This window comes from Zosterops lateralis (assembly GCF_965231275.1).
Source record: "Zosterops lateralis genome assembly, chromosome: Z".
Lineage (NCBI taxonomy): Eukaryota > Metazoa > Chordata > Aves > Passeriformes > Zosteropidae > Zosterops > Zosterops lateralis.
Window position 1 is genome coordinate 84,964,988 of NC_139800.1, and position 18,427 is coordinate 84,983,414.

At 36.7% G+C, this 18,427-nt stretch overlaps 1 protein-coding gene across 4 annotated transcripts in view; it reads left to right on the forward strand.

The window, feature by feature from the left end:
• Positions 1–18,427, forward strand: part of DIAPH2 (diaphanous related formin 2) — a gene marked incomplete at its 5' end in the record, with an annotated part of 170,660 nt that overhangs the window by 74,574 nt on the left and 77,659 nt on the right. For all 4 annotated transcript variants that reach the window (XM_083883143.1, XM_083883145.1, XM_083883144.1 and 1 more), the window contains one exon: positions 8,646–8,769. In XM_083883143.1, coding sequence (XP_083739269.1) covers positions 8,646–8,769 — 124 coding nt within the window. The remainder of the gene's footprint in view (positions 1–8,645; positions 8,770–18,427) is intronic.

Here is an 18,427-nt window from a genome sequence, read left to right on the forward strand (position 1 = left end):
ACTGACTTCTAGCAAAGCATAATTTACTGCTCATTTTTAATGACCAAAACTTCTCCTTCAGCCCTTCTTTGCTTGCTGGAGCAAGGCAGATTTTTGGCAGAATAAACGTGATTTGTTCAAGTTGCTTCAACTGTTCCCCGTGGTCCTTCTGGGAGTTTGTTAATTGTAAATGTTCATCTGCTCTGTCACATGTAGTGCTTTTTCTGTGTAGGAAGCTGAAATGTTTTGCATGGAGAAGATTTGCACTTCCTATTTATTGTTTGGTGGTTTATAAACCAGTGGTTTTGGGGATGGACAGTTGGATTTATTTTTCCTGTGGGAAGCTTCTTTTGGAATAAATTGGCTGAATATGAGGATGCTGGCATCAGTTATTCATAAAATAGGAAGAAACCTACCAGCAAATATTATCTCTGCGTGAATTTTGAGTAAGGAAATATGAGCTGAACAGGTGAGGGTCATTACTTGAGATAGATGCTGGTACTTTTTAGTCAGGAGGCAGCCTCGTAGTTTGGACTGTACATAACCTTCCAAATGCTACATTTGGCATCTGCAACTTCTTTTGACTCTTAGCTTCATATTCTCAGTTCCATGTAAAGAAAAAAAAATCCTGTTCAACTTAATTTTCATAAAAGAATAAAGAACCAGGATCTGAACAACGGCTGACTTTTTTTTTAAACAAAGAGCAGATAAAGCATAAAACTGGATTTTAATATGAAAAGGTCAATGGGATTAGATGAACTGCCCATGCATGTACTAAAATCTTCAATAATCTGATATTAAGTATAATAAAATAGTTGATCTTTTTAAAGATGGAAGATCAATCCTTTTCCTATGAAAAGGAAAAATAAATTAGGAAACAGTTTTATTCTGGAAAATACATGCAAAGGTCAGGGTGATTAACTATCAAGTGATCATTGTAAAAGCGTTTTTTCTTCCTGGACTGTGAAAGGCAAACCAATCAAAACTCACAAGGCTGTGGCAAAGTGCACTTTTTGATGTCAGTGATTTTCCTTTTCCTTTTTTCCTTTTCCTCTTGTCCCTAGCAACCAGGTCTAGCCTTGTTGGCACATTCCTGCCTTCTTCACTTCACTTCTTACCCCACTTGCTGCTTTTCATGGTATTTGCTCTTACCACTTTGTAACCTCAGCTTTTTATTAAATGCCTGAAAAATTCTCATCCCATTTGGGGCTTCAGTCAGATTTCCAAATGAAACAAAGATGTTCCTTACAACCCAGATATTTCTAGACAGCCATGTGGTAAAAGTATAGTTTGGAATCAATCAGAAAATAAATGTTTTTAAAATTAAGGCACTCCTGAGTGTCAAGCCTCTCAGAAAACATAAAAGCGAAATACGTAACACACAAAATTAAGATGATTAAGGTAAGTTAGCGATATATTTTATAACAGCGACTTAATTTTGGATATTAAGAGCAACAGTTTTGCATCCCAGTTCATGATTTAAACATTGTGGCTGCAAATAATAAAAAAAAAATAAACCATAACTATGTCTTTATCTGTTGAATATCATGTTCCTGATGTAGCTGTTACCTGCTTGCTTTGTCACTGGGTTGTGCAGAGTCACAGCAAATTGAGATTAACTGTGGAAGTGGTATGTATATATATAATATTAATATCAGTATTTTTTAGTCTCTTTCAGTAATAATGAGAGCTTTTTTTAGCACTTAACACACTGAATTCCTTGCCTGATATAAAGGTGTGCCACTTGATAGTTCTTTTAAAGTGTTGTTGAAAATCAAGTTAAAGGTGCCTTGTGGGGGTGAAGTAGGTCTGTGCAGGACTAAAAAATACCAATGACAGCAGGACAGATTTGTCACTCATGTGGACATTGAAATTTTATTGAAATTTGGACATTGTGGACATTGAAATTGAATTTCATTGATTTGAAAGCATATGGTTCTTATGGTTGAGGCATCTCTCTAGAAAGGCCATTAGCAATCAGAAACACTGAGGAATGCAAATATGTGTATACTTTTTATTACAAATACTGTAATAAAATATTAATTTTGAGATTTTATACAGGTGCTTCACTGTGATTTAATGGCATCATTTTAGAATGGGGGAAATATTTTAAACCATCCTGTGCCATTGGCACTTTGAAGCACAGCAATTTAAAACATGCTCATGAGCAGCAGCCATTTTTGTGTCAAACAAAAGTTTTATAGGTTGTTGCAGCAGAATAAAACCTGTGTTTTAGCAAGGAGATCTGCAGCATTTCCACCTTGCGCAGTTTAAATTGCTAAAACAGATTTTGCCCAATCTGCCACATGAGTGGTGGAAGGCAGGGAGGCAGAAACCTCAGAGGCACTTCTTGTGTTGTGGTTCCAAGCAGCAATTTCTCTAAGAGATCCTTTTGGAGCCTTGCTAAGACTCTGGATTACTTTACACTCTGCAGAACTGCTTGGTGAATTCTCCCAGTCTGTGAAGGCTTTGAGGATTTATTTTTTAGTTGCTGTCTGTGTGTAATAGATGCCATACAGAGCCGTGGTTGTTCTGTATTCTGGAGCTACATTTTGAAGTTATAATTTGGAATCTCCATTAAACAGCTTTCTGTATGGCTTGCATTTTAAGGCTCTGCTTCTCTCCCTGAGGTGTAAGTATCAAGGGCAAAATGAAAGAACAGTCCAAATGACTCTCATGGGCTGTTGCTTATTAAAGAAATTAAAGCATTTAAGAATTTCTGGCTGTAGTTAAACCAATTCAGAAGTGAAGATTGCTTTAAATGTCTTAAGTTGTGTAATCCATTTAGAATTCCTTAATACAAGCCTCTAGAGAGAGGGAAAAGCTGCAAAATGGCACTTTATTCTTTCTTCTGCTACTTGTCTGTGGTCGAATTGGCACTTTGATGACTGTGAGGAGGGTCATGGCACCTCTGGAAATGGGTCAGGCAGTCAGGAATGCCAGGTTTCAGTTGGATGAAGTTGCCCAACATCTCTGTGAGTTTTTATATCAGCAGCAGGTTGTGTGATGCCAGCTTTGCTTCTTCTCTGAGCATTCCTTACTTTGTGTTGACTTGTCTCCTCTGCCTCATTTGCAGTTTGTCTTACACCCCTGCCAGCAGTTCTGCTTCGGCATGCTCATTTAATACATACTGATTTTGTAATTACAAGTTCTCTTTCAAAAATAAACTCAACTTCTGAGATCTTGAAAGACATTTGTAATTAAATCAACATCAAAGTACGGCGAGTTTCTGGAGTGCTCTGGATATCCCACGCCACTGATTGCAGAGCTGTTCTCACCCATCAGCTCCTTTGCTCCTGGTTATTTTTCTAAAACTGGGAAATCTGTTTTCTAAAAGATTTGTAGTTATAATATGAAAAGTCAGTACAACTGAAAAACTTATATTCTACGGCATTGTTTGCTGTTTAGTTAGTGAGGTGAATCTGGGAGAAAGGCTGCTTGATGAGGGAGAGTGGCACACACAGAATGCCGGGCACTGAATCTCATTAAACTCCAAACCAGGAGTTACTTGGGCTTGTTGCAAAGGGCTTCTATTTTAAAATTGTGGTTCACCTCTATTGCAGGTGGACAGGACAGTGCCAGCAATGCACGAATGCTATGTCTTCATTTAGCCAAGCCAGGGAAATTCCTGTGACAGCCTGAAAAGGTGGAGCACACCTGTGTCCCTGCCTTCTTCCGTCTTTCACTGTAGTGCTTTCTCTGCTGGGGAAGGAAATCTCAGCACACAAATCAAAATGCAAATGTACATCCATGAGTGAAATCTGTCTGTTAAAAGTTCTACTTCAAAGCTTCCTCAGATCAAATTCCAGTACACAGTAATAGGATATAAACAAAGCATTGCCATTTGGGCAGACCTGCTCTGACTCCTAAACTTGAAAAGGTGCAGGGAAGATTTTGTCAGGGGAAAAGTCTATTCTGCATGATGGATTGGTTGTTAAACATCAGGACTTGGTGTTAGAAAGCTTTCCCAGTTTTTGGAAGAGGAGGATAGTGACTCCTCCAGCTGGATAAGATGGGAGCTGCTCTTCCCCTTTGATCCTGATGTGTTAAAACATTTATTGTCTTAACAAATAGAAACTTACTTGGTATGAATTGAGTAATCAATGCTTGTAATTCCTGCAGATTATGTACTTACCCATTTCTCTCCAAACTGTCTTTCATTCCTTTGTGAAAGACTCTTTCCATCTGCCCTCGGGCAATAAAAAATAAACAGTCATTAGTATGCTTACAAAGTAGTTATGGTACAAATACTGTCTAGACTTAAAAATCCATGAGTTCATTTGCTTCGTACAGACTTGCTTTTGCTTACTGAAGTAATTTATGTTGTTGGCTTTCACTTCAGGTTTTTCCAGCTGTGGACATGGCCATCCCAGTTCTGCATCATGATCAGAGACTGTTTAAATTTCTTATGCAAGAGGCACTGCACCTAATCAAAATGTATCATTTCACCTCTTGTTGTGGGGAGGACTCTCAGTCTGATGCAATCTTATTTTAGAAAGGATTAGTCTGACCTTTGATACTATTGCTGTATTAATGTAAATACAAAGTGCTTAGCTTGACGACAGGGACCAGCTAGTGCTTGCCATCAGCATGAGATTAACTGCTTGGAGCATTTTTCTGGGACTAAACTGCTCTACCAGACACTCACTAAGCCTTCCTTAGCGTGCAGACTGTGCAACTGCTCTCCCCAAATTAAGTGGATAGGATTGACTTGAGTTTTTTTTGGAGGAACAATTAACATAAGGAAAACAATAAGGCGAAGGAAGTCATTACCTTCCGTGTCAGAATAATGTTGTGCCATCTCTTCAGTGGCTGTGATTTTCTACTGTAATTAAATAATAATATACAAAATAATCTTTTGATCAGTCCAAGATTTAATGATGCATGATTGAGTTGCATTCAGTAGTTGTGCAGAGACAATATTGATGGATCTAAGTGCTTGTATTGGTCTGCCACAGACAGGAATCATCTGGACAATAGATTATTACACATCACTTTACCTTGTTTATGTTAATTCTATATATTACAGTGATTCTGTAGTGAATTGAAACACAAATTTAACTTCTGCTGTTGGCTTTTTTCTTTGTCTCATAAATCCATTTATCACCAGGGTTTGAGGTACACACAATTCAAGGTGCTGCATCTCTTTCCATCTTTGAGCTGCAGGTGCTCTCTGCAAGCCAACCTTTTCTTAGGGCTAAACCAAGGGGCCAGATTGACACAATTTGGCACAGACTGAGAAATTTTGATGCTTTTTTTCCCTCTCTTTGGCCTTGAATATTGGCCCATATATAGGTTTTGGGGTTTATGTGGGTTTTTTAGGCAGAGGAGAGCACTGTTGTTCCTCCAGGCTGTTTCCTCCACCATCTGCATGTGTTCATTCAGACTTAAATTCTGTCCTTGCCTCTTACTTTTGACATCTTTCTGAACCTGTTGTCCAAGAATCCACACCATTCCTTTCTGAAGTCATTTATACTCTGTCTTCACTGTTCTTGTGTCAGGAAATTTGACTGACTTTTGAATTCTCATGCTTTGCCATTTTGTGGATACTGCCTTTCCACTCTGAGTGGGAATCTTCGTTGTCCTGTATAGCTGTGAGGATGGATGAGGTGGGTTCTTTACTGCTGGTGTTTGTTTTCATTTGGAAATGTTTTCTCTTTTTCAAAACCTTTAATCTTTGCTAATACAAGGAAATAAATGGCCAGGCATCCTTTAGGTTGCCTCCTTTTTTGGGGGGGATCTGCTCATCCTCCGGTGTCTGGGGGTTACACAGACAGCTTTTTTTTTCTGGTGACTGTTGCTGCTGGTTTTTTTCTTCATATTTTCCTTATTTTCTGTACGTGCCTCATGTTCCTACCTCAACATCAGTTATTTATATATTGGATTGAGTTGTTCTCCCTTGCTGCAACATTAAGTGGGATAATATTGGAATGGCTGCTCCAGAGAGGCTTTGTCAGTAAGAGCCCTTGCCACTGAAGGCCAAATGCTGCCTTTCATGCCCATTTTTGAGACCAGTTCTATTAAATGCCTAGCTTTCCTGTGGAGTGGTGGGCAAATGGAAGGTGAACAAGGCTCTTTCTTTGAGGAGTGCTGGGGACAGGCTGTTCAGGGTGTGCATTTTGAAATGGTTTCAAGGAGATGGCTTTGTGCTGTAAGTAGAATTTATTCTTTCATTAATTAAAACCTTGCAAGAGTTTGAAGAAATTTACATGAATTTCCCTGAAAGTAGAAGGTATTCATGTTGATTCCTTTGCACATTACTGAAGTAGTAAATCTCTAATAAAAGAGTTTATGGGAGGAAATGCAGATATTTTATTATAGCCCATATATATATGTTCCCTATTCTGTCATCTTTTGAAATTTGTCTTGCAGAACAACAACTTCATAAATTATTTGGGCTGAAACTTGTACATTTGCCTGGGCTAGGGGAAAAAAAAATTGTACAGAATTGCATATTCTACAACATTTTTTTGTTAATTGAGTGTGAATATGAAAGTTAATTACAGGAAGCACAGCTTTAGGATGCAGCCTTCTTGCTTGGGTAGAGTTCCTCCCTACTTTCAAAGCCAGTATGTTCCTAGTCTGGGGCTTTCTGAACTTAGTTTTATAGAAGGCTGTTACTGGAAACACTTTCCATCCATCTTAATCACAAAGTTCAACAGTTATTTGTCATTGCTTGCTGAATTTCTTTCCACTTTTGAATTCCAGACAAAAACAAAAACTTTTGCTATGTGGTCAGGCATTTAAATGTTTTCAAATTGCTGCAAACAGTTAAACTTGGTGTTACATTGCCTATTTTCATACCAGCTGCTATTCTTTTTATAAACAGAATGACCATTTGCATCCTCCTCATTTATTTTTCACTTCCAGCATTTTCCTTCAGTGCTGTTCCATAACAGCCCATAAAAATATTATAGTTATTCAAATTCTTCAGTTCAAGCAAAAATGTATGCTTTGATCATAATATCAAATGATTAAACTAATGCAACCGTAACCTAAAAGCTTTGATAATTTGTGTTTTTCAGAATGTTTTAGTGATTGATTTCAAGGTTAACTCTCAAATGTGAATTTAAAAGCTGCAATGAGTCTGTGGTCCATATAGATTTCCACCCCAGTTGAATTAAGCTTAAAAAACTTCCACTATAATTCTAGGATTACATGATTAGTAGTTCCTTTGGTAGCCAGTATGAAATGGATAAAATTGAAAATAAAATCAAGATAATGGCTGCTATAAAGACAGTTCTATTGGTGCCTTATGTATCTGAACACACTCGTGAAATCAGTGTTATGGCTGATGTGAGTCTTTACTTCGAAAGAATAGAAAATTGATTTTCTACTGGGAACAGTTTCCTTATTTACCAGGTTTTTATTTCCTATGTGCTGTTTTTCAGGCCATTGTGACTCAATTTCCTTCTGCTCTTTAATCTCGTGTAGTCACGGCACCATTTACTTATTTATTTATTTAATAGTAAGAAAATTGAAAAATAAATGGTTCTTTAGAAAGTGCTTAGTGGAACTGCTGGGCAAACTGCTTTCCAGCAAAAGATAATACAGAACTCCTTAAAAAAAAAAGGAGCAATTTGCTTTTCTTGGCTGCAGTGGGGGAAAGGAGTCTTGAGATTCTCTGTTTTTTCTTAAAAGCACTGATTTATGAACTGTGCCAGAGACAGAGAATGGGACAGATGCTTGGGTTCCAAAAGGCAGCTTTGACTGAAGAGAAAGTGCTTGTCCAGTGGTTCTTAGTGATAAAAACAAGACTGACAAATGGACCCCATGGATTATGCCATGAAAATCAATGTTTTGAGTTCAGATTGTTTTGGAATTTCTCTGCAGAGTCTCTGTCACTTTTTATCCAGGTCTGGAATTCCTTTGTGATACGGGATTTACCTTCACAATGGTGCTGTCATTTTTTGCTCACAGGATGTATCAGTTAGGGGTTGTTTATTCCAAATTAGCACCACAATGCTTTTCATTAGAATAGCTTGCCACACAGCAAGGGAGAGTTCTTTACAATCTTTTTTTTTTTTTTTTTTTTTTTTTTTTTTTTTTTTTTTTTTTTGTTAGTGTTCTGTACTCTGAGTCCTTTCTTCCTTGTCCTTTTGATTATCTACAGCTTTTATTATTCAGACCTACCTTTGCTATTAACACAGCTCTGGGCCCCAGATATCAGTTTAATTTCAATGTAAGGAAAATATTTAATTTTTCTCCCCCCCATATCTATTCTTTAAATCAGTCCTGTAACAGAAATGTGTGTTAATAAGATCATTCATTTAAGCAAGTACATGCATTAAGAAGATAAAATCTCTTTGAACTCTAGTTAGGTTTTAAGCTTTGAATTAGATTTAAAAGAATATTAGAAATAATAATATTAGAAATATTGGAATTTTTACCATAAATTTGAATAGAAATGGAATAATTTGAACTAATGATAGAATTAAGTGGTGACATTTCAATGTTAAATTCGATGGTCTGGTATATTACAGTGGATATTTTCACTTTATTTTTATGAAGGGAAAGATTTTTATGAGCAGTAATTCAGAAAAATATGAGTCTACTTAATGGAATCATTCTCTTTCAGCCTATTTCTACTGACATTGTTTTCTCCCCTTCTGATACCATTTCTGGAATCTGGAAGCTTTATAAACGTTTTTTTTTCACCCCCTTAGTTTCAGCCCAGACTCTGAAGAGCAACCTTGATTCGATGAACCAGCAGATCCAGCGCCTGGAGAAGGACATTGAGAATTTTCCTAAATCCCAGGATGAACACGATAAGTTTGTGGAGAAAATGAGCATATCCTTTTTGCACATCCTCACTGGTGATCTGAGCATTCTGATCCTCTGCCTAGGTGTTTACAGCACTTGAAAAAAAAGCTTCTAAGTCTCTTTCATGCATTTCTTCTAGAGCAGAGAAAAAGCTGCAGTGGATGTGGTGAATGTAAGCAAACAGGGAACTGAAAGCATCAATAATCTTGATTTTCAAGGGGTACACAGACAGCTTTCCTGAAGGAAATAGCTACAGCGAGCAGACAAACTCAGTATGAGGATTCTTTTTTTCTGTCTGAAAGAATTATTGAATCAATTTTAGAAAAATACCATCAGTAAAGTTGATTTATTTACTGTATTAGCTCCAGATGTGATGGTTTTTGAAGGGCAGAGTAATAATTTTGTTAATGGTTTTAAGTTGCATTTTTTTACATCATTTTAGAGGAATATTACCTTACTGAAAAGTGTTATGTCCTTTAATTTCTGTAGAGAATAGAGAATGTAGATTCTTTAAGCACTACCAAGTAAATCTGTGGGGGACTGTAATATGATGTCTGTCTAGCTTGTTTTTTTTTTGATATTCAGATTTCATTTTGTTCAAAGGTTTAAAGTAAAGAAGTCTACTGAACATACAAGAAGGTCACAAAAATGCAGCAAAGACTGAGAAAAAAACTTCTTTAAAAAAAGAAAAATAGAAATTCCCAGTTTTTTACTGTGCTCAAATCCCAGCTCTGTGTGGAAATATGGGAACATTTGGAGTGTGGTGCTTGGCCAAGGAATTTTGTGCATTTCCAGAAGCTCAGAAAATTCCTGTGATCTCTCTCCTCTCCTGTGCAACAGAAGTCGTGACAGAAATCATGGGGTTTGGGGTTTTTCAGAAGAAAGGAAAAGGAGGGGATTCATGTTTAGACTCATTCACAGCTGCTCGTCACGTTTGGTAGGTGGATGTAATGAAGATTTCTTCCCTCTGCTCTGTCTCTGCAAGGTCAGTTTTTGGCAGGATTTACCATCTGAATGGAGTCAGTGACAGAATTTCACAGGCAGATATTTAACATCTCCTCTGTATGGATTTATTTTAAGTTTCTGACAACACTGGTGGAAAGTAGCTTAAGGGAGACAACTCCTGACTAAGTGGAAAATTATTTCTTATTCCTTACATCTTCCCTTTCACCTTGTCTTTTGTGCAAGGTTAAGAGACTTGCTGCTGGTAATCACTTTTATCAGTTCTGCTATTAAACAAAGCTCGTTATTATTTCCCTGAGATTCATTCACATCAGAAAAACTTTCAATATTGTCTTGTAATTGTCTTCTGCCTTGTCACCTCATCAGAGGCTGAATTCTGTGCATGCTTGTGTTCATAAATTAAACCAATTTATGAAATGCACCTTTACCACTGCTTTTTCTTGTAAAGTTTGACAGCTCTCTGTTCCAGGTTACAGAAGTTATTGTTCAGTTGTACTTTCATTTTGCTGCCTATATGTTTACTTACAGACATGATTAGCATCACTCAGATGACTTCGTGAGGAAAAAGAGCCAAGTATATTTATATAAATATTTAACTTTTTTCTCTCTTTCTTAGCTTATCATCTGAATTACTTATAGAAGTTTGTCTGACAATGCAAAAGAGTTTAAAGAAAATACTTACTATTTTTTTTTCCTGTAGTGGAAAAACAGGAGGAGCCTATGAAATGTTTCAAAATTAATTATTCCCAGTGTCCTAGGCAGCCTGGCTTCAGTGCATGGATGTTGATTCCCAGGTAGAGTGCAAGCCCTGGAATTGAACCAGGCCCCCAGAACTGGGCATGGCTGCCTGCTTTTATCAGCCCTGGGACTTTGGGGGCTTGGCAAAAGAGAGAAGCCTGTAAGCAGTGAACTGATTGTGCTGGGATTTGTGTTTGTGTAATTGATAGATGAGCTGATAAGTGGTGTGTTTCTGTTTCAGAAAGTCATCTCCCCTTAAATCAAGTGATCAAGTTTGTTTCTGCTTATCACTGAATATTGTAAGGTTTTCTACATGCCCATATTTTTTTATTAGATTGGAGAATCGGTTTGAAGGGTGTAAAAATGACACCCTAGTCTGCAGTATGTATTTCTTTGATTTCCTCAGCTGCCTGAAGATTTGTTGGTGATGGCACATCCTGAGATTAGAAAGTTACAGAATTTCAAGCTGAACATCTCTGAGTGTTTCAGAAAATTTGAGATGTCTCAGTAGAGTTTTAGAATGCAGCAATTATAATATTCAAGGCATAGTTTCTCATTCCTGTCAAAACGAAAACTATTTACCAGTGGTTATAGATGAGAATCCAGTGGTTATGGATGAGAATTGCTTCAGAGGATGTGAGAGTGATACTGCTTGGAGTATCAGATAAATGTAGGAGGCCAGTGACAAGAAAAATACCATTCATAATGTGATTTTTTAATAATGAAATTAATATTCAAAATACAGAAGCAAATTATGTGAAACAATTGTAGTAATTCTAGTTTTTATAACTTTTTTTTTAACAAATAAGATTTGGCACTGTGAGTGACAAAGACATGAATAGAAATTCTACCTGCATTTTCATTTTGGATTTTTTCTTGGTCAGTTTCTAAGCAAGATAATTTTTTCCCTTCACTTAATCTGTTTTTTATTTAGCACATACTGTTATTCATCTCAGTGCAGTGTGGCTGAAGAAAATAAAGGGATCAAAATAGTCCTTCTGTGAATTCTTTGCTGTATTAAATAACTTACGTGTGATTCCTGAAACAGCTTTTTTTATGATCTGATCCATGGCTGAAATTGTGTTTTACCTGAAAATCAATTTGTAAATAATTCAGCTTTGAATGGAAGAGGTTTCTTTTATAATTAGCCCTGCTGCATGCAGCACTGGGGAGTCTGATTCAACAGTTTAGAAAAGTAATTATAGACTATGCCAAATATGGCTTTCACTCCTTGTTTTATTTCAGTGTTTGTGCCTCTAATTGAAGATCTTTTCTAAAGTGCAGAACTCTGAAATTCATATTTGCTTGGTGTAGGTGTTTTCAGTGATTTCTGTGATGTTAAAACATGAGTGTCTAGTTGGGGATTGAGAAAGGTATTCAGATTAATGGACCTTAAATGTAAATGTTATTAACAAAGATTAAAAACAGCTGAAGTGAAAAGCAATTTCAGCGGGAACAAATGGGAAGTTGTACAGAGTTAACATTAATATTGACTTAGAACTATAAATAGATAAATAATAAATACCACTTCTTTCTCTCTTCCAACATTAAAGTTTATTCCTCTATAAAATGGTTCCTCTAGAAATAAACAGGAGCTTTGAACGTTGTTCCAAGGGGCAGCAGGGCACATATTATGGTCACTGGGTTCATACTTTTTGTGTTATCCTGCTACCTGAACAAGAATAACTGGCTGTGTATATTTCATAAAATATCTGACCTGAATTTATTTCTCTAGTGTGCCCTACATGAGCTGCTGTATCCTTAAATGGAGACCTTGTTTGGCTTTTCAGCTGGATCATTTACCCTAATAAGAGACATTAATGTGCCTAAACTTATTAAAATCTTTTGCCTACCAGAGCAATCAATGCTGCCACGTGGGTTTTCTAACTGATTGCATACATGTGAAGAATTAAAAGCTTATTTTTAAAGAATTGTGAAATTAAGGGAATGATGGATGAAAGAGCAAAAATTACTGCAGATAAAAAAAATTTCAAAGCACTGTGCATTCATCTTATCATTAAATGGAACAGCAGCAATTTGTGAACTAATTTTAATTTCCAGTAAGGAACACCATTCATTAGAAGAGAATCCTTTTTATGGTATAAAAAAGCTGCCTTCCTGAGAGGCATGTATCCTCACTTGATGTGCATTTATGCTCCTAGTTCTATCTCATAACCATTACAGCCTCACAACTAAATATGAGGAGTTTATTTCCTCACTTGATGCACTTCAGTTGTACAGAAATTATCTGGGGGCAAGTCTGGGGACTTTTATGCAGTGGGAATGTTGGTGATTTAATGTGCATTAAGCATCAGCTGATACTGCAGGGTCCCTTGGAGCAGCCCCTGGGGAAGGAGCAAACATTCCCAAAGCACTGATCCTTTGTTCCCAGAGGGTCTCAGCATCCTGTAGGGGCTGAGAGCTGTGCTGCTGTCAGTGCCAGAGAAGCAGGACAGCAATTCCAGCCTGCCCCAGAGCAAGTGGGAGTGGCAGGAACACTCTTGGCATCTCTCAGCACTTTGGATTTCCTCCTGGCTTCTCAGGGAAGTGTAATTCCCTTCAAGTGTTTGGAGATGGTATTTTCATGAAAGCCTGGCTGTGTTTTTGGAACTTGAGATGTGCTAGTGTCTTCATTTCTACAGGAAAGTGTACATTAATATCTGAATTTGCTCATAAGCAAGGGATTCTCACAAATAACCCCACAGGGAAATGCTTCTAGGAACATTTGCCTCCATTTGAAGTAACTACCTTCTGCCTGAGTGTATTTAAATGTAGTTTTCAATGCAGAGGTATTTCTCAGGGCTTTGGGAGAACCATTCAATGATTTTTCAAATTTCAAGTCCTGTATAAACCTTAGAATATATACATATTATGTATGTGTGTATATATATATATCTGCCCTTTCTTGCAGTATTTTTATAAAGCTTTTGTTCTTGCTATCTACAAAAATGACATTTGAAAACAGTTTAATTTGCAATTGCAACTCCTGACCAAAGGAGAATAATGGCTTTTTATCCATACAAAATACTTTTCTTTACTTTTCCTAAGTATTGTGTAGGGAGAGAAGTCTACCTTCCTGCTTCTAGATGGAGCATGGATTTTATTTGTTATATTTTAAGTTGCTGTTCCATCATAGAAGTCATCAGAGTGTTTTCTTAGATTGTTGAGCATTTCTTTCAATTTATTCCTTCTGCTTACAGTTCAAAACAAGCTTTAAGAAGGGGCAAGAAGCAGAAAGTTGCAGCTGTTTAAGATGAATCAATGATGAACTCGTTGGAACTTTAGTATTTGTTTAATATCAATAAATAATAATGAGCATCCAGCAGTAGGAGAAAACCTTTGTTTGGTATTGATTATTTAAGACTTTGTAAATTTTGTGGTTGTTTGCTCTTAAGTATGAGAAATTATTTCTTGAAAAAGAAATGTGTGATTAAGTGAACTTTCTATTAGCTTCATACAAGAGAACCTATTTTTTTTTCTAAGTTAAAATACTAAGTGGAAGAAAAAGACTTTGCAGTGCCTATTGAAGACACAGCACAGGAAAATAATAATGATTTATTTACTGTTGAATCTTTAGCTTTATGAGTTTTCTGTTTAAATGGAAAATGTCTTAAGCAATAATTATAAGCCTTATAGTGCTGTACATCTGCTTTGCAATTAATTTTAGTGTATAAATTGTTCAAGTTTCAAAGAACTTTCTGAAGCAGAGCCTGTATTTAAGTGCCAGGAATACCTTTTTTTTTTTTGTCCTGCTACAGACTTGTGTCAATTTGAATTCATTGGTAATAAGTTAATAAGATGTTCTTCAGAATACCCACCTTGTACCACCTATTCTATAGGGTTTTATGCAAATTTGGTTAACATGAGCAAAGGAAAAGGTATCACATGGGTGGCGTATGTTAAATTTTGCATCTAGGATGCTCTCTTCTAAGTTTTTATAGCTCTTAAACAGCAAAATTTGTGATTTGAGTCTTAGATTTGAGGTTCCAGTGATTTTCTTGGCTGTTTGACAGCTTGCGAGTCTGCGTGTCCCAGATTTGCATTGTTTTGTATTGCCCCAAATGCAAGAAAAGGATTCCTAAAATGCACTTTTGGAAAGGAAATTGACAGTGTGTCATCTTCTGAGAGGTTACAGTTAAAAACCTTTTATCTCCAAACACTCGCCTGATATTTAAATGGGGCTGCCAAAGCAACCAAGACACACTTGATTTAACTGCTCGTGCTTGTAATACTGAGAAGTACATCTGAGGGGCTGCTGGATTTCATCAGCACTGGCAGAAAATCCCCCTGCTGATAGAAGATAGGAAGAATTAGTTTGTACAAATAATCTGCTTTTCTTTTCCAAACTAGAGGCTTTTTTCAGAAATTCAGGGCATCGGTGAATAAAGAGAGTTTTCCTTCTCAGTTTTTTGCACTGCTAATTGTTTAAGCTCGTGGCATCTCAGCGGTTTGAATCCTATTGGAGAACTGACCCTGCCAAGTTAAAAATCAGATTACAAGCAATTTGGGCTATGTTTAGTTACTTATATTCAATTGAAATTATTAAGCTATAGGAGGAAAAAGCCACTAATATTTGATGTTGTTGAGCTCAAATGTACTTCAGTTGTTTACTTAGTCTTTGGAGAGTGTCTCTCTCCAGCACACAGAATGATCTGTGTATGCAGAGCTGCCTTTTATAGGTAAAAGTTTAAAAATAAGATAATTAGTGGGTCAGAAATATGACCAGGACCTCTTGCAGTTAGAGGGAACAGCATCAGCAACCCATTCTGAAATCTCAGCCTTGAGCAGCCCTACAGCACTCACACAAACAATCCCAGAAGCTGAAATTTGTTTGTTTGGAGAGCATGTTGTACACTCACAGTCATGATAGAACTGTTGCAATTCAGTTTGATTTCCACTGAGAAATGTCCTCTGTGGCCCTGTGGCATTTACTAATCCTATCACTTACCTAGTTTTTCGCCCTGGAATAAAAAACCAAATAATCCCCCCACTAAAAGAACTTCGAAGTATTTGCATGACTGGTGTCACATTTGGTATGTCTGGATGTTTGTCATGAAGGTCAATAGATATAATTGAATTAAGGTGAGGTTAAATGTTCTGATTCTGCTGCAGATAAATATTCCAGACCTGTAGCTCATTACTCCCTTCTGTTTGCTGGGATGTGCAGCAGGTGAATGCTGTGAATCTTTGGACAAAGTTAACTTCTTAAAATATTGTGCTGAAAAAAGGCCGTTATTGTGCAGTTCTAGTAATATGACTCTCCTTTTCTGGTCATGATGGAAACCAGTTGTATTTGGTTTGTTATTTAATATCGTAAATGGCAATGTTGCTAATTATTGTCCCAAATAATCATATTTCTAAATTAGTGGGGGAAAAAAATCAATCTATTTGTCATGATCTCATTACAAACCTAATTTCAGAATTGCTGTGCAGGTTTTTACACTGGCTATTTAAAGGGAAATGCTTTTCCTTCATTTACTCTTGTGCTTTGGACATGCCTGGTTCCTAAAGCTGTAACCCTTGTAGAATTAGATATTTCCCAATTAAAGATGAGTTTAACCTTGTGGAAAAACAACTTTAATCTCCTTCTGCTTGGTCAAGTCCAGTTTCCCCTACTGAGAACCAGGATAACATGAATATTTCTTTGGTAGGAGATGGCTGAAGAATTAAGGTTTCAGCACTTCTAGTCTTCATTTTTCTGCCCTCTACTTTGTTTATTCTGAATAAATTCTAAGAGAGGTGTGAGAAACTCTGATGGAAAGGACTGTCAGTCTGTCTTCTGTTAAATCTGAAAGTTCTAAAAGTCAGGGTGAAATTAACAGGGCTTCTTGTGGGGTGTATAGAGCAGCAGGTTTATCTTGAGCCAGTGCACCACACCATCATTTCAAAGCTAAAGTCCCTCCTTTGTTTTACAGTCTCTTTTTCTCAGCTTTAATGAGCCATGCTGCAGCTTTCTAGGAGGAATGTGGGTGATTCTGTGTGTGTGTGGAGTTTTAATCACTCCAAGCATGAAATTTTCCTTAAGGTATATTGAAGTTGTATTTTCCTCTGCGGTGCACTAAGCATCCAAAGAATTGTTAATCTGGTTTTTTTGGGTTTTGTTGTTGTTGTTTTTTTTTTTTTTTTGCAAACCATCAAGTAACAGACTTGCTATTTAGATATTTCATGTGAATTGTTTAATTTGATGTAGTCTGCATGTTGCTGGGTGAAATGGATTTTGAAAAACTTTAAATTGGTCTGGTCTCTTCTGGCAAGACTCCAGATGTTTGTTTTTATCCTAATAGGAGTTTTTTTACAGTTCTCTGCTTGGTACCTGGCTTTGTTCTCTTTATTATATCTATGTATTTTATTATCTTGATGTTCATTGTTGGGAAAAAGAATTCTACCCAGGCCTGCATAATTGATCATGAGATATTCCATTATTTTATGAACAAAACATGTTATAAGCCAAGAGGGAGCTATTAGTAAATCAGTGTTTCAGTGCTTGACCAGTAATGTGAAAATTGTTGATTTGCTTTGAGACAAGCTCAGCCTCAGACTCCAGGCTGCCTTAAGGGTGTGAACACAGCATGATGAGAGGTAACAAAATGTTGAGTAGAATAAGGGATTATTCAGGCTCTTCAGGGGCTGGTGGGAAATCCATTTTTTATCTACCTACTTCAGAGAGAGTCTGTAACAAAATTTAGTCTATGGGCTAAATAACCAAATTTAAAAAATCAGTAAATAATTCACATGCAAAGAAGAAAAATACAGTGGATCAGGAGTCAAGACCTAAGAGTGTGAGGAAAAACTCCATTAAAATGGGGAAAAGCAGTAATGGACTTGTGCATCTAGGAGGATGTGGTTTATGGCAGGATAAATTGTGCACTGTCTGCTCTTTTTTATGATGTAAAAATCCAGAAAGTCAACACACCAGGAATTGCAGTATTAACAATATGTTCCTCCTAAAGTAAAATTAATTAATTAGAATATTTGCCAGGGGTGTGTTCCTTATTTTGTGGTGCAGAGATGGCACTGTGAGAGTGTTGATTTTATGTTTTTCTGTTTGTATAGATGCCATACATGAAAGAAGTCAGGGAACTCTGCAAATTATTGGACAAGGTAGAAAGTAAGGCTGGGAGGGTGATAGGATCTCACAGAAATACCTGTGGGCAGGCCTCGGGGGAGGAAAAGTACAAGCAGTACACAGAGGCAAAAAAAAAAAAAAAAAATGTTAGTGATTAATCTTCATGAAAAATCCTGTGGTTTTTTATAGGAATATCGAATCTGTGAACTAGCGTAAAACTTTGTTTACGTGCCCTCAGTCATGTCTGATAAAAGCTTTTGTAAACTTTCCCAGGTGGTGAATTTACCCAGTGCAGCTGGATTTTCAGGGTCAATTGGGACTCATTTTTTGTTACCTTAGTGTTGCTCTCTAAAGGGGTTTTCTCTCCTTGTTTCCCCCTTGTTCAGAGGTGTACAGAAAGAATTGAATCTCATGTCTTGCCAGACTCAACAGTGCTTTTTAAAAAGCTTTTCACTCCCTTTATCACATAATATTTCTTTTCTTTATTTTTTTTCCTCTTTGATCCATCTTAAAGCAAAGTGAAAGTGCTTGCTGTGTTCCAGGTGATAACTATAGGATTATTTAGGTATAATCTTTGCTTGGATTGAGTTTGAAAAGCACCTAATAATGTGTCATGTTTTACTGCACAATGTTCATTTCTCTTACAGCTATTTGATGTCAGTAAAAAAAAAAAATCCCTTTGGAAAGCGATCCTTTGTATTTTTACTGGTGTAGACTAAGGCAGAGTACTCATAAAGTTAATAGTTTAAAATAGAAGAGCTTTGGAACATTATAAATGAAAATTGTGTTATGCAAAGCACAATATCAATTTTCTTTGACAGTTTATTTCTACCTTCAGATTTTCATTATTTTTTACAAAGGAAAGCCCTGATATGAGGATATGTAAGGTTATATTGTTTTTTTCATATTGGGTTGTAG